Here is a 21,854-nt window from a genome sequence, read left to right on the forward strand (position 1 = left end):
ATGTTAATTAGTCCCCACCGCCCCTAAGGGCGTGGCCGGTGGGCGTGACGTCAAGTCGTACCCTCCTCCGGAGGAAAACAGCTGGGACCAGGGGGCGGAGCCAGGAGGAAAACGTCGCTGCTCTGCAGTAACTTCCTAGGGTCCGGAGAAGGGCGGTGCTTCTTGGACCGCTATTAAGCTCTGGAGGTGGGACGAAGCCAAGTCACAAGGAAACTGCACCACTCCTGAGCTAGGACGAGCAAGCCTGACAGGCGGCCGTGCCAATAGCAGTAGAGCCGCTGGGAGTTAGGGCGGGCCGAGCTGGAGAGCGGAGACTGCAGATGCAGGTGGGTGATGATCTGTGGTGCCTGAGGGGACGAGCGGGCTGCAGGGAGCCCCTGTGGGCCCCGTTGCCCTCAGGTGAGGGGGAGGAGGAAGCCCCCCTTGGCCGGGGGCTTCCGAGGGAAGGGGAGCTTTTCAGGCCGTGCAGAGGGGCCTGGCCCCTGCCTCGCGCTACGCCTCCCTTCTGCGGGGGCTGTGGACTCCTCCACCCACCCGGGGCCCCTAGGGCTCCCCGGCAGATCCCGGTCCTGGGGAGGCGCCGCCCCGGGCCGAGAGGGCGCTCCTTCCCCCTCCCCTTCGGCGGAGGCGGCCACCCTGGGGTACGGGAGAGCTCGGAAAAGATGCTGCGATGGGGGTGGCCCGGCCCCTCCCTGTGAGCTGCCGATATTCCTCCCCCAGACTCCCTTTAACTCGAGAGAGGAAGCGTTTACCCGTGAGCTTCCCCCCTCTGGCTTGGCAAGGTGTCTCTAGAGGCATCGTCGGGCTCCCAGAGCTTTCCACCCTGACCTAGGAATGTCAAAGGGAGCTTGAGGGGCCCTGGCCAGCAAAGGAGGCATCGGTTTCGAATTAAATTATGCCCGCGACCTTTTTATAAAATGCCAGAATCATCCCTTTGAACATTATAGCAGTGCCTTCCAGAAGTAGAGTCCTTTTCCAGTATTCTTCATAGAATTCCTTTGCATGAGATAAATTCCTCCTTAAGTTCATCAACTTTCACGAAAAACTCTCTTCTAGGAATTGTGTGTAATTTATTTTGTCAGCCAGTGATTGCTGTGTGTCATTTTCCTTTGTTTTTTCATTTTACTTCTGTAGTCAGGGTTCATCTCAAGCTCATTTCCTTCTAAGTGTTCTTTATTTCCTTTTTCTACTTAATTTTTGTTTTATACTTAATCGTCCCATTTCTATATTGGATGTAAATCTCCTAAAATTCTTTTGAAAACAGGATTGTTTTTAAATTAAAGGGCTCTGAAATGGATTACTCAAATGATGTGTGTATATGCAAATATATATGTATGTATATGGAGATTTTATTACCATAAAGAACCCGAATCTTGTTTTATACTACCTCCCCCCCTTTCACTCAGTCACACAGGTAGTTAAAGAATGGTAGATTAGAACTAAAACTCTGGTCTTTTGACTCCTTTCCTCTATAACCTCATTAAATCACACTGCATCATTACATATATGTTTACATACACACATACACGTATGCACATATATTAGATGAAACCTTTGTTATGTACAAAGCACTTTTATAGGCACGGAGGACTATAAAGATGTAGGATAGAATCCTGAAGTAATGAGAGGATTTCCTGTAATCACAGTAAGGTGCAGTAGCAGAGCTAAGAATGTTAACAAACTTAATGTGTTAATATCAACTTAATATTAAGTTAATTTGATAATATCTTAATGTGCAAAGACAGTCCATATCCTGTTTTCCCCTTTAAGAAATGGGAAGGGGCAGCCAGGTGGCATAGTGGGTAAAGCACTGGCTCTGGAGACAGGAGGACCAGAGTTCATGACCTTGGACAAGTCATTTAACCCTATTCCTCCCCCCCAAAGAAAAGAAAATAATTGTTCTCTAAATGAGAAGAGGAGTTTAGCATTGCCTAAACCTGGAATGGGGAACCTGTGGTCCTCTAGGTCCTCCAGTTCATCCCTTTGACTGAATCCAAACTTCACAGCACAAATCCCCTTAATAAAAGGATTTGTTCTGTAAAAATTCAGTCAAAAGGCCACACCCAAGGAACTAGAGGGCTACGTATGGCCTCAAGGCCCTGCAAATTTCCCCACCCCAGGGCTAAGCTAACCTTACTCAGAGCATTTAAATCAAAGACTTTCTTTATGGATTATGCTCTCCTGTGTCTGCACTAAAAGGTATTAGGTTGAGGAGGGAATTTCTCTCCTTTCCCCTAACCTAACCCCTCAGTGGCATATTCCAGCAGAGAAATCATTCCTCAAGTAGAAGATACCATATCCAGTAAAGAAAGTCAAGTGGAGGAGGATCCAAGGTCTGGATCCTTGCCCTGGGCCAGTGAAGAAATGAGCTAGTCAAAGATGCAAGAATATGCTGACATTTAATAATTGAGCTTCCAAGAAGGACAAGACCAGGGAGCCCAACTAGGTGACTGACTCAGCTAAATCACCATACCTTTGAAAAAGCATCACGAGAGCACCTTAAGAAGAAAAGGACATCAGGACCCTACAATGCCAAAGGTGCTAATTGCCTTGATCACATGTGTGCCTCTGTCACTGGTATACTTTGGTGTTCTTTGTACCTTTACACTTCTCCGTTTCTACGTCCTAACTCTGATTTACTCCTAAGACCACCTTCTAACACCACTGGAAAATGTCATATCACTAGGTCCATTGCATATTTATGTTATGTAATGTAGATGTAACAATATTTGTGTTATATAACCTCACAGCCACGTACAATTTCTTTAATGCTTCTCTAATCAGCTCTCTATCATACTCTTCACAACATCTGTTCCAAACATTCTTTTTTTTTCCCCCTCAAGCCACCCGCAATACCAAGTCTGCCCTTCTTTTCAGCAGAGGACCTTGCCTTATAATTCATTGAAAAAATCAGGTCATCCTTTGGGGAGGCTTTTCTTCCCAATTTTATACTTTGAATCACTTCAGCATCATGTTTATTCTCTTCTTTGCTCCAATCTGAGAAGGTGAATTAGCCCTTGTCTTCAACAGTGCAAACCCCTCTCCTGGAGTCCTTGTTCCTATCTGCTCCAAGGACTTCCCTCTTTCATCATCTTTCTCCCTAATTTTCAACTTCTCCTTACCTACCGGCTCTTTCCCTCTTACTTACAAACATATCCAATTTTCCCCATCCTTAAGAAACCTTCACTTTATTCTGCTTTCCCCTCAAGCTCTTGTGTTCTCTCCTTCCTTTCATAAATAAATTGCTATGGTAGGGGGAAAGCTGTTTGCCTATACTTTCTCACCTCCCACTCACTTATCAACCTTTTGCAGTCTGGCTTGCTTATTTCCCCACTCCCATACTAAAATTGCTTTCTTAAAGGTCGCTGGTGTTCTCCTCATTTTTTAAATTCAATTGCTTTTTATCAGTCCTCTACTTTTTAAAAATTAGTCTTCTTGACCTCTTAGAGTTCAACACTGAACACTTCTTTCTAGACACTTTCCTCCCTGGATTTTCATGATACTTCTCTATCATAGTTCTCTTCTTACCTGCCAGACAACTTCTTTGTTTTCCTTTCAGATACATTATTCATATCACATTATAGCAAATATCAGGGCTTTGTCCGGGACCTTCTTGTCTTTCCTTTCTGTATGTTGTTTCAGGAATCTCATCAGCCTCCATGAATCTATTATCATCCCCACAGTTTTCTGTTATCTCTGTTATCATCTCTTGCATATCAAGCCCCCATTTTTTCTTCTGAGCTCAAATCATACATCTCCAACTGCCTGCAACTAATGATTTCCAAAAGAGAGCTTATCTTTCCCCAAGACCTATCATCCCCCACTTCTCTATTTCTATTAAGCACCACCATTCTTTCAGTCACCCAGGTTTGGGTCAGTTTGTCTGGAAGTCATCTTTGATTCTTCACTCTCTCTTACCACTCTAACCCTATCAGTGACCAAATTTTATATATTTTACCTCCTTAGCACATTTCACATTCATCCCTTTTTCTGTATTTCTACTAAATCTTTCCTGTCCAAACTACCATCACTTTTCCCCTAAATTCTTTATCTCCCTACCTCCAGTCTTTCCTCTCCTGTAACCCATCCTCCACACAGCTGCCAAAGTGATATTCCTATAGTACAGGTCTGACCATGTCATTTCCCTGCTCAGGAAGCTTCAGTGACTCTCCATTGCCTTTAGGATAAAGTAAAAACTCCTCTGTTTGGCATTTTAAAAACCCTTCTCTATATGTCCACAGACTATCTGCTTTGGCTGGTTATACATTATTTCACTTCACAAACTCTAGGTTCTAGAAAAGCTGATCTACTCTTTATTCCATCTGTAACCTCCATGGCTGAAATGCTTGCCCTCATCAGATCCATTTGTAATTTCTAGTTCTTTTGAAGGCTTAACTCACATGCCACCTTCTTCAGGAAGTCTTTCCTGGTTCGCTTAGTTGTTAGAATATTTATTAATAATGTATTTATTTTGTATATTGCCAGAATTTAGCCATCTGTGAAAATGTTGCATCCTTTCCTCCAGTATAATAAATCATACATTTGGAGCTGGAAGGATATCCAAAAGCCCTTAAGTCCAAACCCCTAATTTTACAGAGATGGCAACTAAGGCTGAGAACACTCCTTGTTCCTTGATAGAAGGGATGGATCCACTTTTATATTTGTATCTCTAGAACTTAACATACAGTCCATTGATGATTGGTAGTTAAAAGGCACCATAGTGACCATCTAATTCAACCTTCTCATTTTACAAATAAAATTAAGGTCCCAAGAGGTTATTACTTGCCCTGGATCATAACCTTATTGGTGAAAGACACTGGTATATAGTGGAAAGAGTGCTTGATTTGAAGTTCAGACCTAGATTGAAGCCCAACTCTGATAATTGTAGAATCATAGGATTTAGATCAGTAATTGACCTTAAAAATAATTTAGTCCAATCTCTTTCTTTTATAAATGAGGAAATTGAAATCCTGGAAAGTTGGATTTTATCTAAAGTCACATAAGTAATAAGGACCTAAGCTGGGATTCAAACCCCAGTTCTCTGACTCCAAATTCTTTCCACTATATAGTATTGGATAACTAACCTATTAAAAAATCCAGAGGAAAAGCTCATTATAAGACTTAGTTCAAGTGGACACTCTTCATGGTAACAGAAAATTTTCATTTAGACCTTAAAGGAAAAGTAGAATTTAAATTGTACAATATAAGACTGAAATCATTCTGCCTTCTCTTCCCTGACTGTCCTGCCTCTTCTACAAAGTCTTCATAACCATCCTTGCCTAAAGTAATCTTCTAACATTTTCTTTACCAGTCATTTGATAATTACTCATTGTGTCATCATTTCTATTGTTAATCTTGAACTATCGTATGAATTTTATATTGTTTAACTTTTCATTTGTATTAGAATGTAAGTTCCTCATGAGTAAAGATTATTTTTTTTCTTTATAACTGTATCCCCAGTGCCTAGCACAGTGCCTGGCACGTAGTAGTGCTTAAAGAATACTTGTCAGTCAGTTAATTGATGTCTTGTTTCTCCATCTAAATTGTAAGCTTCTTAAGTACCAGGACCACATCTTATATTGCTTTGCGTCCCTCTTAGAAGGGGGGTCAATAAACATTTGCTGATTGATGTACTGGTTTTATAATAGGATTGTTCCTACTATGTTATTCAAGCTTTAATACAGAAATTTATTACTCTTCCTTCTTCCTTTTCCTTTTCAGTTTTTTTACTAAAAAAATGTTGAATTTTATTTTATAAGGAATAATTTTTATTTCAAATCTCCTGAGAAGTTGATCATTTATTTAATGGGAGCTCCAACCATAGCATAAATTTGTTGGGAGGAGGGAAATGATCTTTTCAATTGTATTTCTTTTATTTCCCCATTGTTATATTTCCCACATGATTGTTCATGTACTAAATATTCAGTAAATAAAATTTTTTGTTTAATTTGGATACTACAGAAAAATAAAATTCTGTTAGAGCTAGAAGAAACATTAGAGATTAGCTAGTCCAATTAGCTCATTTTATAGATGACAATGTGAATCTCTTAAAGATTAAAGAAGCGTGATCTGTCTAGAATGAAAGTCTTTCAAGTAAGAATGATTACTACTTTATAGAAGCAGAAATTTTACTGAGATGTTCCAGAGCTAAAGGGAAGAAAAGAAAAATAAAGTAGTTATTGACCATTATGATCCTTCAACTAGGAGAACCCCATTTGGCTTATGCAGAGCTTAGATTTCTTATGTCATGTAAACATGCTACACTGAGTTCTCAAAAATTATAGTAAGGAAGCAAAAACTGGCAGATTCTAGCAAGCCCTCAAGGCTTAAAGTACAGTTCTATCAAAGAACTCAATGTTTACCATTCAAGGACCAGCCTAATGAAGTTCAGTGAATCTTATCACCACAAGATACACCAAAAGGTAATGAAAATTTTATAGCCATAGCAACTGATGAAGCCACCTACTAAGGTAGAGAGGGATTGAGATGGGACGAGGGGGTTGCCCACATAGATAAAATCACTGATTATTACTGTTTTGAATTATATTCCTAAAATAAGTTGGCTTTCTTACGAAAAAATGTGGAGCCTTAGTAATGTTTTCTGTATGTCTGTTAGAAGTTACTCATATCTGCCTAATACATGGCATAGTAAATGTCCCTTTCTTACACTGAGCACAAACTTGGGAAAAATAATTTTGTCTTTAATTACTATGACTCAGAAGTTAGAATTCTCCAACAATCTAAATTAATTTAAAAATAATCACATGGCATAATTCAGATATTTTTAATATTTTTAAAAATAGAAATTAATCAATAAGGACATAACTATCTTTGCCTCATATTCCCATACTTGTTGTCTTTAGGATTGTTCTTCTGTCTTCTAGGTAGAGATAATCCTTTAAATCTCCATCTTTGATTCCCCAAAAGAATAGAAGGAACAATAGAGAAAAAAGCGGCCTATCAGTTCCATCTGGGCAACAATACTTCAAGATAAAAATTACCATGGGCAAACAGACTTTGAGCAATATGATTCCTATAAGCTCCATGAGATCAAGAATTGTCTTCCACTTTTCTTTTAGTCCCTTTAGTGCTTTGAGCACAGCAGACACACTTTTAAAACTGAAAAAGTGTTGAGATCTGATTGTTTAGATCAAGAAGGCAGGAACCATTTCTCTATCAAAGGCTACAGAGGCAGGGAAAGCATCAATCTAGGACCTTGTATAAAAAAAACACTCAATTTTGTTTGTTGAAGAAATATAATTAATTCACCTCAACACTTTATTCAGGAAAGATAGCACATTAAACATTAGTTATATGTTATAGTTAATTGAGGTGGGGGGAGAAAAACAAGAGTATAAAAGGGAAAGGAGAAAAGTGAGAGAAAATGGAGTAGAAACAAGAAAGAAAATAGGAGGGACTCAATAGCAACACTTTATCTTTTTAAAAGTACTTGATCTTGTTCCATAACCCTATACATTATCTCACCGATGCTCACAATGACCTTATGTGGTAGGTGGTATAAATGGTTGTATCCTTTTTACAGATGAGGAAGTTGTGGCTCAGAGCTTAGCCATTGGCTAAAGGACACGGATATGCTCTGTATCACAGCTTCTTAACCTTGGGATCTATAATCTTTTTTTTTTTTAATCTCTTTGGGATACAGAACTAGTGGTATTGCTGAGTCAAAGGGTATACACAGTTTTATAACCTTTTGGTCATAGTTCCAAATTGTTCTCCAGAATACTTGGACTTACGACTCCACCAGCAATACATTAATTTATTTTTCCAAATTCTCTATTAGCATTTGTCATTTTCCATTTCTGTCATGCTAGCTAATCTGATAGGTAGTGCCTCAAAGTTGTTTTAATTTGCATTTCTCTAGTCAGTAGTGAAAGATTTCATTTCTTTATCTGAAAACTGCTTGTTCATATCCTTTGACCATTTACCAACTGAAGAATGACTTTTTTTTTTATAAATTTGGCTCACTTCTCCATATATTTGAGTAATGAAGCCTTTATCAGAAAAAAATTATTATAAAAAATTTCCCTAGTCTCCTGATTTCCTTCTAATTTTGACTATATGGGTTTTGGTTGTGCAAAAAATTTTTAATTTCATGTAATCAAAATTATCCATTTTACTTCCTGTGAAGAGATCTTAGATTGTAGTAGAAGTAGACAATGCATAGGAGAAGAATAGCCAGAATGTAGTATTTTCATTTGGAAAGTTTGGTTTTGATAGTAAGTAGAACTATAGACAAAGAGATTGCTATGCCTTAGCAATTAAGATTCTTTTCCAGTCACTAAACTAGTGCCACAACCTTGCCGAGAACCCAGATTTTCTCACTATCAACCCATCATTCTTTCTTGTTATGAAATTGATTCTCCTGTGTCTTGGTCTCCTGTCTCAGCTTATACAAATAACTACGTACACAGTTGTCTCCTGCCCTGGTTGCTTCTGCTGTAGGACTTCCTGTGGCAGCTAGGTAGGAGAGTGGAGAGTGTGCCTGGAGTCTGAAAGACCTGAGTTCAAAATTGGCCTCAGACACTTAACTAGCTGTGTGACCTTGAGCCAGACTTTAAAAGCTTAAATTCTATTTGATTCAGTTTCCTCAACTGTAAAATGAGGATAACAATAGCACCTCCCTCCCTTATTGTGAGGCTCAAATGATATATCTGTTAATTACTTAGCATAGTTCCTGCTACATAGTAGATGTTCTATAACAATAATAATAATAAATTCTGTTATCATTATTACTATTATTATTCCTGTTTTTCTAGCCTCTATAATTCTCTGAAATTCTCTCATCCTCTACATATATCTCCCCACCACCACCACCATCAGCACCATCACTACCCAATGTGCAAGTTCTTTTATTTAGGGAAGTCTTCTTACTTTTTGTCTTCCTTTCATCTCTAGTAAGAAGGCTGTGTTCCCAGTGAAGAACAGGTAAACTGGGCTGCAGCCAGCTCTAACAGACTCGAGGGAGCCCGTAGTTAATTTTTCAGTATGAGTATTTATAGCTTAGAAATTAGCAATCACTACAAATGAAGGTTTTTGTTTTTTGTTAGACTTAACAAGAAAGTGTTAATAATGCAGATTAAACTTAAAAGTATCTGTGCATGCATTTTTTCTTTTAGAGCCCAGTTGGTAAAATTTAACCACACACCTCTGTATGACTCTATAAGCACTGCTTAAGTTCAGTGGGAGCGCAGTTAGAAAGTTCAGGGAACAAAGTCATCGCCAGATGTGTAGGTCTTATGGCTAAAGGCTAATCATAATCATAATAGCTGGAATTTACATAGTGTTTTATGGTTTGCAAAATGCTTTACATCCATTGTCTTGTTTGAGCCTTACCATACCCCCTTGAAAAGGGATGAGAAAGAGAAAGGAGGTACTGAAAGCTTTATTTGCTTACTTCCTAATTGTACCTGGTCCCTGCCTAGTTTTCTTTGAATTTTGTATAGAAAAATAAAAACTATTTGAGATATTTAAGACACAGTTGGCCCTAGATGATCGATAGCTTATAGGAAACTGTGCTTCTCACTTTCCTGCCTGCAGTATCCCCTGGCTTACCTGTCACTAGAGAAAATCATTCACAGTAGTGATAACCATGCTAAAATAATAATACAGTATTTTAAAGATGATTTATAATTTCTTGCTAGATTTGCATTATTTGGAGTATTACTATCAAATTATATTCAAATACAGCTATCAAAATATTTTTTACACAAATCATAAACCTCAAGTTAAACACTTTTGTGGTATATCTGTTGTACTAGACTTGATATTTCTCTCTGTGCCTTAAGCTGAGGTCTTTTTTTCTCACCCTAAAACATGCCTTCCGTTGTAGCATTTGAGGTACTTGCTCTCTGTTTTTATAAAGCGCCCATAAGATAACCTGTTCATCTAATTTGTCTTTCTGTTGCCAGACACCTAGAATGCTTGCCATTATGAACTACCTTTATATACCTTATTTTCCCTGGACTGCTGCTTATTTTACTCTGCTCACATTTCTATTTCTATTTCATTGAATGAAGACAATGTGAAACTAATGCTTGATGTTTCAGTGCCCTTGAATCCAGTGTTCAAGCTTAAAGCAGCGAAGTGTAAAGTACTTTTAAATTTCAAGATAATTTAGATTTCATTTAAATTGTATTTCTGGGTCTTCAAAATTTAATGCATTAAAAGAAATTTATCCCAAAAGAGTACTGTATGGAGCAACCCTTTTGCCAGCTTAAAAGTGCTTGCTGTCCTTTGGAGTTTGGCAGCAGAGAGAATGCAACAAATAAACAAACAAACAAAGACAAAGTATATCGATTATACATCCATACATACATGCGTAGATATATAATGTATACAAATTACTTCACTGTCTAGTTGACTCTTCAAGAAAAAAATAATTTAATCTAATGGATGAGGTGGATTAAGTATACATTTGATGGTATTACAGAAGCTGTATCCACCCATACCGGGTTCATTCCCCTGCTTTCTACTTAAAAGAGAAGCAGGTAACCTACCAATTTATTAACTAACCAGCTAGGAAGTGCAGTATATATTTTTGCCACAAGGTGGCACTACGATCAGGCCACGAGCCAAGTGATCTTTGTCAGAGATTATAGTTTACATTTGCCTGCTTTTCCAGACTCCTGTATCCCAGCTGCTTCTCAGAGGGCCTCCCTTATAACTACTCCCAGCTATGAGCTCCCCAGGACTCCTGAGTCAGTGTTGATGATCCTGTAACCATATAAATCTAAGCATTTGACCTGGAATATATTCTAGAATTAGTAAAAGGAAGAAAACTTCTCATTTCTGCTTTGAATTCCCATCCTATATTTGAGAAATTTCCAATTCCAGTATGACCAACCCACCTCATTCATAAGACTTAGATCATTTTCTTTTTCATGTTCAAATGTATTATGGTCGTGAAATAATATAACAGCTCATAACAGGGAACACAGAGGAAATTATAAGGAAAAAAACTTAATAGCAAAACTGGGGAAATGGGGAAGCCTGCTTTGTCCCATTGATTCCATTCCCCCCCACACCATCTCAATGATGGTAGGTGTGAAGAATGAAGAAAAGAAAGGAAAGGATCTTGGGTTCAGAATTCACCAAGATTGTCTCAATAATCACTCAAAGGAAAAAGAGGGAAGCCCTGGGATTCAGAAACCATTGGTCTCACCCCAACGAAGATGTTTCACCTGCATCAGCCATTTCCACATATTCTTTCCTTCATCTTGTCTCCACCACACTTCTTTGTCTCCTCTTGCTGATCCTGCACTAGTCCAGTGCTTCTTTTTTGCTGTACCTGCTTCAATACACAGTGGCAGTACTGACAGAGAGCCACAAGTGAGGGGTTCTTTGCCTAGCTACCAGCTCCCAAGTCTCTCTGAAGCCCTTCCACCCCTCGCCCAGTAAAATGAATGACATGGTAGCATGGGCTTTTGAGTTAGAGCTTCTAAATTTTCCACTACATGGAAGGAATGAAATGAAATGGCAAATGGACAATTAGTCTCCAAATTATGCCTACAAAAACAATCTAGAGTCAAACAAGGCAGAGCTTATGTGACTGCTGACAAAATCTTACCTTGCCTCTTAAGCTTTCCTGATCTCAACGGGTTTCTTTCAGGAGTTGATCAGTGAGTTCTTTCTTTTTTTACTTTAATGCAAAGTTTTTTGCATTAAAGGGGGAGGGACAGTTGGTAGTGTGGGGACACAAACTTTCAGAAAAGATTTCATGTAGGAAATGTCACTTGAGCTGAGATTTAAAGGAATCTCAAGATTCTAAAGGGTTGGGGATGAGAGAGAGTATCCCTGCAGGTAGGTACAGTCTGTATAAATGTATGGATATGCTAGACAAAATATCACGTACAAGGAATAACCAGAAGACTGGTTTGGCTAGACCATAGAGTGTATGAAGGGACATAATGTCTATAATCCTGAAAAGTTTGGTTGCAGCCAGTTTGTGAAGTTTTGAATGCCAAACAGAGTAGACTCTTTTTGAGCTTAGAGATGATTAAGAAACATTGTAACCTTTTTAAGCAAGTGAATGATATGGTCAAACCTGTGTCTTTGGAAAACTATTTCAAGTCTTGTGTAGAGGACCAGGTATAAAGATGAGGCAAGGAGATTATTTAGGAGACCGTTGCAATTGTCCAGTCAAGGGGTGCTGAGGACCTGAACTAGGGCAGTGTATGGATGAGTAGAGAGAAGGAAACAAATATGAGAGAGGGAGAATTGACAGTTCTTGACAACTTCTTGTATATATTGAGTGAGTGAGAGTAAGGAATCCAACTTTATAAAGAATGTTAATTATCAGGGACATAGCATAAGTTCTGTTTTAGATACCTTGAATTTGAGGTAATTACAAGAGATCCAGTTTGAAAAGAATAATAAATTGAATGATGAGTAAGAAGCAGTCAGAAGGTAGGTGGCTAACCACAAGAGTGCAGCGTCGCAAAATCCCAGAAAAGAGAGAACATCCAGAAGAGATGATGATCAGCAGCATCAAATGCAGAAATTAAAAGAAAAGAATTGAATAAAAAGTAATCAGATTTGGCAATTACATTATCATTGGTGAATTTGGAGAGAGATGTTTCAATTAAGTGATGAAGTCAGGAGCTAACTGCAAAAGCTTAAAGAGTGAGTGAAAGAAGACAAAATGGGGGCAAATCCAGACAACTCCTTCTAGAAGTTTGGTTGTGAAAGAGAGGAGGTTGTGAAATAGGATGATAGACTCTGGAAATGGTAACAAAGTGAGGGTTTTTAAGGATGGAAAAAAACACCTCAGAGTGTTTGTTGTCTGTGGTGAATGAGACAGCAGAAAGAGATTGAAGATTAGAGCACAGATTGTTGGGGCCATCCCCAAGGGGGAGTGGGATCAAGGTACAAGTGGAAGGGCTGACCCAGTGAGAAAAGAAGGGTCACCTTCACCTGGAGGATGATATCAAGGCATGTTATAAAGGGGAAGAAGAAATATAGATTAACAACAGTTATCATGTTTATAGTGCTTTTATGTTTATAAAGTGATTTCCAAACATCTCATTTTACCTTTACAATAGTCCTGGAAGGTAAGTAATATTATTATTCCCAATTTACAGATGAGGAAACTGATGTAGGAGTTGAGTGACTTAACCTTACTAATTACATAGCCTGAAAGTATCACAGACCATATTTGAATTCAGACAGTCATCCTGACTCCAGGATGCCACCTAGTTTCCTACGTGCATTCTATACATATTGAAACTACATCTTTAAGATGAATATACTTATATCCCTAACCTTCAAGAAGAGGAAACTCTGCCATCTCTGCATGTTCAATTTTCATTACTATCATAATGTTAAAATGCTATATCTGTGCAAACTTGTCCCTTGACATAACATGGGATGTGAACATTAATTTTTTTATTGATAATGTTAATATTTTAGAAAAAAATAATGTAAAAATCCTAGAATTTTACAATTAAATGTTTTAACTAGTAAAATACTCATTAACTTTCAGTTGTTCTCAGGAGCACTTTTCATACAATTAAAAATAAATAACAACTTTTAAAACTGAGGTATTTGATCATGAAAATTAATCAGCTTTTTTTTTTCCTTTTTAGTTCTAAGGACAGTTTAAATTAACCATGGACTGCTCACAGAATTCTCTTAGATGGGCCATGTGTAATGGAATTCCACCTGATAAGAAAAGTAACTCTCTTGTGGCTGAAGAACATGGGCAGCAAATTTTAAATGTACTACAGAATTTTAGAGAGAAGAATGTCTTTTATGATTTTAAGATAATTGTAAAAGATGAAATAATCCCATGCCATCGTTGTGTATTAGCCGCATGCAGTGATTTTTTCAGGTAAACAGTTTCTTTGTGACTCAAATTTCAAATTCTGGATAATGTAGATAATTCATATTAAGAAGTCAACATTTCGTAGTGTTTTAAATATATCTTCTATTCATCATAGGATGATGTGTTCCTTGATAATTTGTTTCCCACAGGTTAAATATTGTGGTATTTGCCATCTTTAATAGGTTGGAAGTGCAGGACCTTATTTATTAAAGGTATGCCTTCCTAATTCCTAAATCTGAAATTCAGCCAGCTCCCAATAGATGCTATTAGAGGGCATGTAAATCTAACAAATAGGTTCTCCTCAGGCATTGATAAATGAACAAAATAAGACTTAGCACACAATCCAGTTGCTTATCCCTTTTCTATAAAAAATAGAATTCTACTGAAATTATATTGTATCATTTATATGTCTCACAATATGTAAATAACCCTGAATTCTCATTTATTTAATCTACTTCTCATCTACCTTTCCTCTCAAGGCCTGTCCCAGAGGTGGGGAACCTGCATCCTCAAGGCCACATGTGGCCCTCTAGGTCCTCAAGTTTGGCCCTTTGCCTGAATCTAAACTTCACAGAACAAATCCCCTTAATAAAGGGTTTTGTTCTGTAAAACTTGGACTCAGTCAAAAGGTCACACGCAAGGACCTAAAAGGATACATGTGGCCTCAAGGCCACAAGTTCCCCACCCCTGACCAATCCTATCCTTGCATGTGTGCACGTGTGTGTGTGCACACACACACATACACACTATCCAGTGAAGAGTAGTTCCTCTGTATTTTCCCACCAGTAATAATAATAAATCTTCCCCCAAAATTTCCCTCTGAAATAGCAATTCACATCCTCTACATACTATCTTTCTGATATTTTTTCCTGCTATATCTATTACTTTTTAAATTTTTTAGTGTACTGCTGTTCTCTTTACTTCTCATTTTCTCAGATAATGTGCAAGTATGTTTTTTAAAGAAAAATCAAAGAACTAACAGATTCACCCACATTAGATTGAAACAAGCATCTAATTTCTTAGTATTTCATTGAGTTATAAAAGTCTTTATCCTTACACTATTTGGCCACTGTACATATTGAGCATTTCCAACCTTGGGAAAAGACACCTCTACCATTCCCCATGCCAAGTACAAAGTTGATAACTACAAAAGTTCAAAGAGTTAGATGAATGATGGAAGAGGAGACCCAAGGGATCTCTCATTGGATGACCTTTATTTTATTAAGGAAGCACGATACTAGATTAAACTTTAACACTGTTGAGAGGATTGTAAAAAGCACATGTAGTCATTTTGAATCTGATTCCTGTTTCCAGTTATTCCCCTTATAGTATTTAGAGAAAGCCATCTTCTCCCTGAACAATCCTAATGGAAAGAAGTTTACATCTGGTCTGGGTATAGAAAGGCATAAAATCTAAAATATCAATGCCATCAATCCATTAGGACATATATTCAAGTAATATGGACAAATTCTACTCCCATTTTTCAGTGTGTTGTCCTTGGGGAAAATAAAAACTGAAGAGAAAACCTGAGGAGATTAGTTAGAATTAGAGCAAAAAGTCAAATTCAGATCTCCTAATTCCAAATCCAATTTTCCCCCCTGTACTACACTGCTTCTCAACATACCATCCTACTAAATAGTCCTGAGTTGATAGTTGAAAAAATTCATTAACAGAGTGCCAGGCTTACACACACACACACACACACACACACACACACACACACACACACACACACACACACACACACCCCATATGCATACATGCATACCTACACACATATACATACATACATATATATATATGTTTGGACAAATAATTTAATCATCCAGTAAACGTATTAAATACCTACTGTGCACCAGGTAGTGTGTGCATTCAAATTACTTATGTGTTATGTGTAACCAGTATGTTTACAATTATATTCCTTATGACTAAAACTCTTTAATTTTAGGTCAGTATAAAGGCAAAAAGGTGGAAAATATTATTTACCATTCTTATTATTTACTTTTGTTTTTGCAGGGCTATGTTTGAAGTAAACATGAAAGAACGAGATGATGGGAGTGTTATCATTAGTAATTTGTCCCCCAAAGCAGTGAAAGCTTTTCTTGATTATGCCTATACTGGAAAAACAGAAATAACAGATGACAATGTGGAAATGTTCTTCCAGTTGTCATCATTTCTTCAAGTTTCCCTCCTTTCCAAAGCTTGCAGTGATTTTTTAATAAAAAGTATTGATCTTGTCAATTGTTTACAGTTGTTATCACTATCAGATAGCTACGGTGCTTCCCATTTGTTTGACCATGCACTCCAATTTGTACAGCATCACTTTTCTCTACTACTTAAATCCACAGACTTTTTAGAGATTAATTTTGGAGTATTGCAAAAATGTTTGGAAGCAGATGAATTAAATGTTCCTGAAGAAGAATCTGTGTTGAAAGCAGTTCTTAATTGGACTAAACATAACCTAGAGTCAAGGCAAAAGCATCTGCCTCATTTGATGAAAAAGGTACGCTTACATCAGTTATCTGAGGAGACTCTTCAGGACTGCCTGCTCTCTGAAGATCATTTACTCAGAAGCACCAAGTGCTTTGATGCAGTCAGGGATGCAATTAAATGTGTGCAACGTTCCAGTGGACTCTTTCCAGATGCACGTCCATCCACAACTGAAAAATATATATTTGTTCACAAAACTGAAGAAGCAGGAGAAAACCAGCACACATTTTGCTATAATATCAAAACAGATAAATGGAAAGTGCTGCCACAGACTCACATGATTGATTTGCCTGGGTCTAGTCTATCTAGTTATGGAGAGAAAATATTCATGACAGGTGGTTGCAAAGGGAAATGTTGCAGAACTGTTCGACTCCATATTGCTGAGTCATATCATGATGCAACTGATCAGACTTGGTGCTACTGCCCAGTCAAAAATGATTTCTTCTTAGTATCAGCAATGAAAAAACCAAGAACCATGCACACATCAGTTGTGGCTCTCAATAAATTGTTTGTTATAGGTGGAAAGACTAGAGGAGCTCAGGACATTAGAAGTCTGTTGGATGTTGACTCTTACAATCCTCTTTCCAAAGAGTGGTTCTCTGTAAGCCAGTTGCCTAGAGGCATATACTATCCAGAAGCAAGTGCATGCCAAAATGTGATTTATGTTCTTGGATCTGAAGTAGAGATTACTGATGCCTTTAATCCGTCTCTTGATTGCTTTTTTAAATATAATGTCACAATTGACCAGTGGTCTGAACTGGTAGCAGAATTTGGCCAGTTTTTTCATGCAACATTAATCAAGGCAGTGCCAGTAAATTCCACCCTGTACATATGTGACCTTTCTACCTACAAGGTTTATAGTTTCTGTCCAGACACTTGTGTTTGGAAGGGAGAAGGATCTTTTGAATGTGCAGGATTTAATGCTGGTGCCGTTGGCATTGAAGATAAGATTTACATATTAGGTGGTGATTATGCTCCAGATGAAATCACAGATGAAGTGCAGGTCTACCATAGCAACAGGTCTGAGTGGGAAGAAGTATCACCAATGCCAAAGGCATTGACTGAATTTTACTGCCAGGTGATTCAATTCAATAAATACAGGGACCCCTGGTTTTCTACTTACTTATATTAACAGCATGTAGTAGAATCAATCTCTTTCTAGAGCTATTTCAATTCCAAAAGACATTTATAATAAACTCTGAGATCTGGCATGATTGGGGAAAGATTGGTACTTGCTAATGGAAAACTATGGTTAACAGAGAACTACCACAAAAATTCATCAAGATATGTTATTTGTATGTAAATGCATACCTACATGTGTTTACATACATGATTCATACATGCTTATGCACATGTTCTTACCAGTTCTTTTAAAATGTGGAAAACAGAAAAAAATATCATTTAATACAAAACAACAGGCATGGCCACAGACGATCTACTTTGTTATAAAGATATGGCAACCTATTGGTAGAAGAAGGATCAACTTGGGGAAATTAAAAATCCTTGAGGTATTGAAATAACACTTAAACAATGCTGAGGACAACTTAAGCTTACTCTGAGGAGTCACAAAAACTTGCTAGACATACTTTTATATATACCAAAGTCTTCAGCTTGGGTGATTTAATGATTTAAGTACCTAATCCATGGAACTTTGTTCAAAGTATAACATAACCAAAGCTTACTGACCTTGCCTGTTAGAAGAAAATAGACCATGTAGATTTTTTTTAAAATAGGCAAAACTTATCATAATCTGTTAACGTAAAGTGTAAAAAGAGAAATCAGAAATAGTTGGGATTTCTTAAATTCCTCTCTTTTCCTTAGAAAAAAGCAAGAAGGTCTTGGAAAGTCTCAGGGAAGTAGGGGGAGCAAACAACAGTTATTTTGGATGTTTATGAGGAAACAATTCTATATTCCTCTTTTTACTCCAGTGCTATTGCCATGGGAGACTATTTGAACTATCATGCTTTTTCCCCAACTCTGGCTTAATCAGAGCTAGTTAAGAAAGAGATCTGATTAGTGAATGAGAATACCAGGTAAAAGAATGTTTATTATGTAAGCATTTTAATTTGCAGCAATCATGATTTTACACACACACATATATTTAACAAATAACAGTTGGGAAGCAAGATTTATTTTAACAGCCACATGTTTCCATGGTTGTTTTATGTTTGATTTGTACATAGCATCATAGATCTAGAGCTGGCAGAAACCTTAGAAGCCATCTAGTCCAGCTCCCTCATTTTATAGATGAGGCCCAGGAAAGTGGAAGTTACTTGCCCAAGATCACATATATGTGGTTAATTGAAATTTATTTAGTAATTATTTTGCCATTGACTTGTGAAACCTTATACTTTTTTTTTTACTATGAACTTAAACATGGATTAACGTGAGCATTTCAATATGCAAAGAAAAACAAAAAAGCAGATTATATATGAAACTGGGAGCTTCCATTTTTGTTGTTGTTGTTGTTCAAGAGTTCATTTTGCAATACAAGCCTAACATTATTTAACCCTCCATTACCCATCCCTTTTTTTTAGTTACAAAATTACTTGGTAAAGTACTTCAGTAAAACTATTTCATTACCTTGTAGAACCATGAGTTATTTTGAGGTTTTATCTATTTTTGCAGTAATCTTTCCTAATCTTAATTAACTAAAGCCTCCTAGCTAGGGCTATTCATACACCCAGCATTTGACAGTGCATGTTTTGCAATGGATTGTTAAAATTTGTCCAAATATGATGAACATGGCTCCTTCTCCCAAATTTTAAACCTTTTTGCTTTTTGTATAGGAACCAGAGCAAGGCTAAATAGCAAAAATCTGCTAGTTTGTTGCTCTAGCTTACTAATAAGAATTGATTTTACATAGTTCTTTAAAGTTTGCGAAGACTTTACATGTTTTATCTCATCTGAGCATGACAGAAACCATGTAAGGTAGGTAGCATAGATACTTTTTGACAAATTTGGAAACAGGCTCAGAAAGATTAAGTGATTTGTCCAGCTCATGCAGCTACTAATGTCAGAGACTGGCTTCAAACTCAGGTCTTCTTGGATTGAGATTCAGTCCTTTTCTAGATCCAGTACTTTACTCACTAAGACACATTGCTCCTTGTTTACCCAGTTTCTCTTGAAAGCTTAGGTGAGCTTATTTTAATTATCACTAAGTTGAGGTAAATTGAAATTTTATCTACATTTAACATTGGTTGGAAAGTAAATATCAAATGTAACTTAGAAAGTAACCGAAATCCCTCACTCCCCCCACCTTTATCAAGGGGAGACATCTTTTAAAATGAAGGACAATACTATATACCTCATTTATCTGATAACATTTCAGGCGTCTCTCATAAGTAAATTTTCTGGATGAATGAAGTTTATTCCTTTAAGCACCAGACTATTTTTATGTTGACCTTCTTAATATAAATCTTTTTAAAGTTTATTACATATTTCTTTGCTTTCATATATATTGTCTTATGCTCTGAATATACTGAATATAATTTAATCTTCTACTGATGCACCAAGGGATGGCATGACATAGGGCATGGACGACCAGCACTGGAGTCAGGATGACTTGGATTCTGTCTTCAGACATGCTAGTTTATGTGACACCTGGCAAAGCACTTAACCTCTGAGTACCCTAGACAACTCTCTTATGATAGACTAAAATTTGGAGAACAGTTGTTGATCTGCACTGGCAGAGGAAGTTTCCTTCCTGGGAAATTTTCTATGGAGTGAAATTATGAATTGCAAAAAAAATGAATTTTTTTCATTATTGACTCAGTGTCATCATTCTAAACTGTGCTGTAATCAAGTGATACCTGAATGAGTTAGTGGTATATGTAGTGGTGCTGTCTCTTTCCTGGCTATTAGCTCAGCGGTTTTTTTAGTGCTTCAGTTTCCAGTAGCACCATGCCCTTGTAGTTTCTAGTCTGCTGCCCCAGTTTATCAAAGGTTGATTTAATTTTACATATAATTCTAAGCTGCTACCTCTGACCTAAGGATAGTTCTATACCTCTCCTGTGAAGAAAAATGCATGGCTTTGTAACAATGGTTTTCCTTTAAGGTAATTTTCCCACCTATTCCCCACATGAACGAGGTCTGCTTTCTGGATAAGTAAGACATTAATGAATTTGCATTTCTTAAAATTATAAATACCCAAATTTGAACTTTAGTAAGAAGTTTCATGTCTTGAGGTATAACTATGCTCCTTATGATCTTGTGAATGTAAATATGCTGAATACAAAGCATGTTAATTTGGCACTAGATAAAACTATATAATATTTTCTGAATTAGAAAAAGAATTCAATGTTTTAGTATGTATAATATATGCATGCTTTAGAAGTATGCCTCATAATGAAATTATTGATTAAAATTTACTATACCACATAAGCTTATACAAAGCATTTGATTGCTATTGATGTGTTCTTTATATGTGCCAGACCTGAGCAAAACTCTTAGTAAAGAAAAGTCTGATATTTGGAGTTTTCTGAGTTAGAATATAGGATTTATTGTATGCTACTTTTTTTATGTCAGTTAAAGGCAAATTGGATGTAATACTTATATTGGATTCCTTATCTCATGCCATATTCCCCTGGCAGATACCTTCCAACCCTAGTTAAATGATCTGACATAAGAAAAGATTATGACATAGTGTCCAGAGATATAACTAGAAATTTTTCACCTGAGGCAAAGACACTTCAGAGGAAGGTTACCTAGTAATTTTTACCACTGAAGGTGAGTAAAATCTATAGGTGGGACTAAGCTATTTTCTTCCTCCAGATGATAATGGCTAGAAAACTTGATGGAGTCACACTCTCTTAACTGCTATTGATGGCAATGTACTTACATTATGGATTGAACTTTTTTTTGAAAAGTTGGAAACTGTAGAATAGAATTTGAATGTAGATATTTTTTCCCCAGCTTCCCTTTGAAGATATTTGCAACGTCAGCAGCAATATCATATTTAAATACTCTGGAGTGATTAAGTAAATTTAATTAAATACATTTCTTCAAGCAAAATTAATCAATTAAACTGCTACAAATCAAATACTGGTTATTTTACAATCTAAAACTTAATTTTAACCACATGATAACATCTGACACACATCTGGAATACTTATTTCCAAACAACCCTACTCAGTGTAAAACAGTAGAATCTGGGAGGTAGATGGTTCATTGAGGTCATCTAACCCACCTCTTTCCCAATATAAGAATATTCTTTACAACATCTCTGACAGGTGGTTATTTAGCCTCTATGTGAAATTTTTCCTTATATGGAGTTGAACTCAGTGTAACTCTCATTCATTGATTCCAGTTCTTAATTCTGTATCTAAAAGGTTAAGTCTAATCCTATATGACAGACCTTCATTTGAGAACAGCCAGATCAGATAGAGGGCTGGCCTTGGAGTATTTCTTTTGACACATTCTAACGGTGTCATCATTTAACCTCTCAGTGTTCCACAGTGTTCCAGACATCTCTGTAACACTAATTTATAGAGCGATTACTGACCTACATTGGTACTGGTTT

At 37.1% G+C, this 21,854-nt stretch overlaps 1 protein-coding gene across 1 annotated transcript; it reads left to right on the plus strand.

The window, feature by feature from the left end:
- The first annotated feature begins 9 nt into the window (after positions 1–9).
- Positions 10–20,714, plus strand: KBTBD3 (kelch repeat and BTB domain containing 3). The gene is made up of 3 exons (XM_072611214.1): positions 10–326; positions 13,605–13,849; positions 15,860–20,714. Exons 2-3 carry the CDS (start codon positions 13,629–13,631, stop codon positions 17,463–17,465), a joined length of 1,827 nt encoding a protein of 608 aa, XP_072467315.1. The 5' UTR covers positions 10–326; positions 13,605–13,628; the 3' UTR covers positions 17,466–20,714.
- Positions 20,715–21,854: the final 1,140 nt, after the last annotated feature.

The sequence above is a fragment of the Notamacropus eugenii genome, chromosome 5 (genome assembly GCF_028372415.1).
Source record: "Notamacropus eugenii isolate mMacEug1 chromosome 5, mMacEug1.pri_v2, whole genome shotgun sequence".
Taxonomy (NCBI): domain Eukaryota; kingdom Metazoa; phylum Chordata; class Mammalia; order Diprotodontia; family Macropodidae; genus Notamacropus; species Notamacropus eugenii.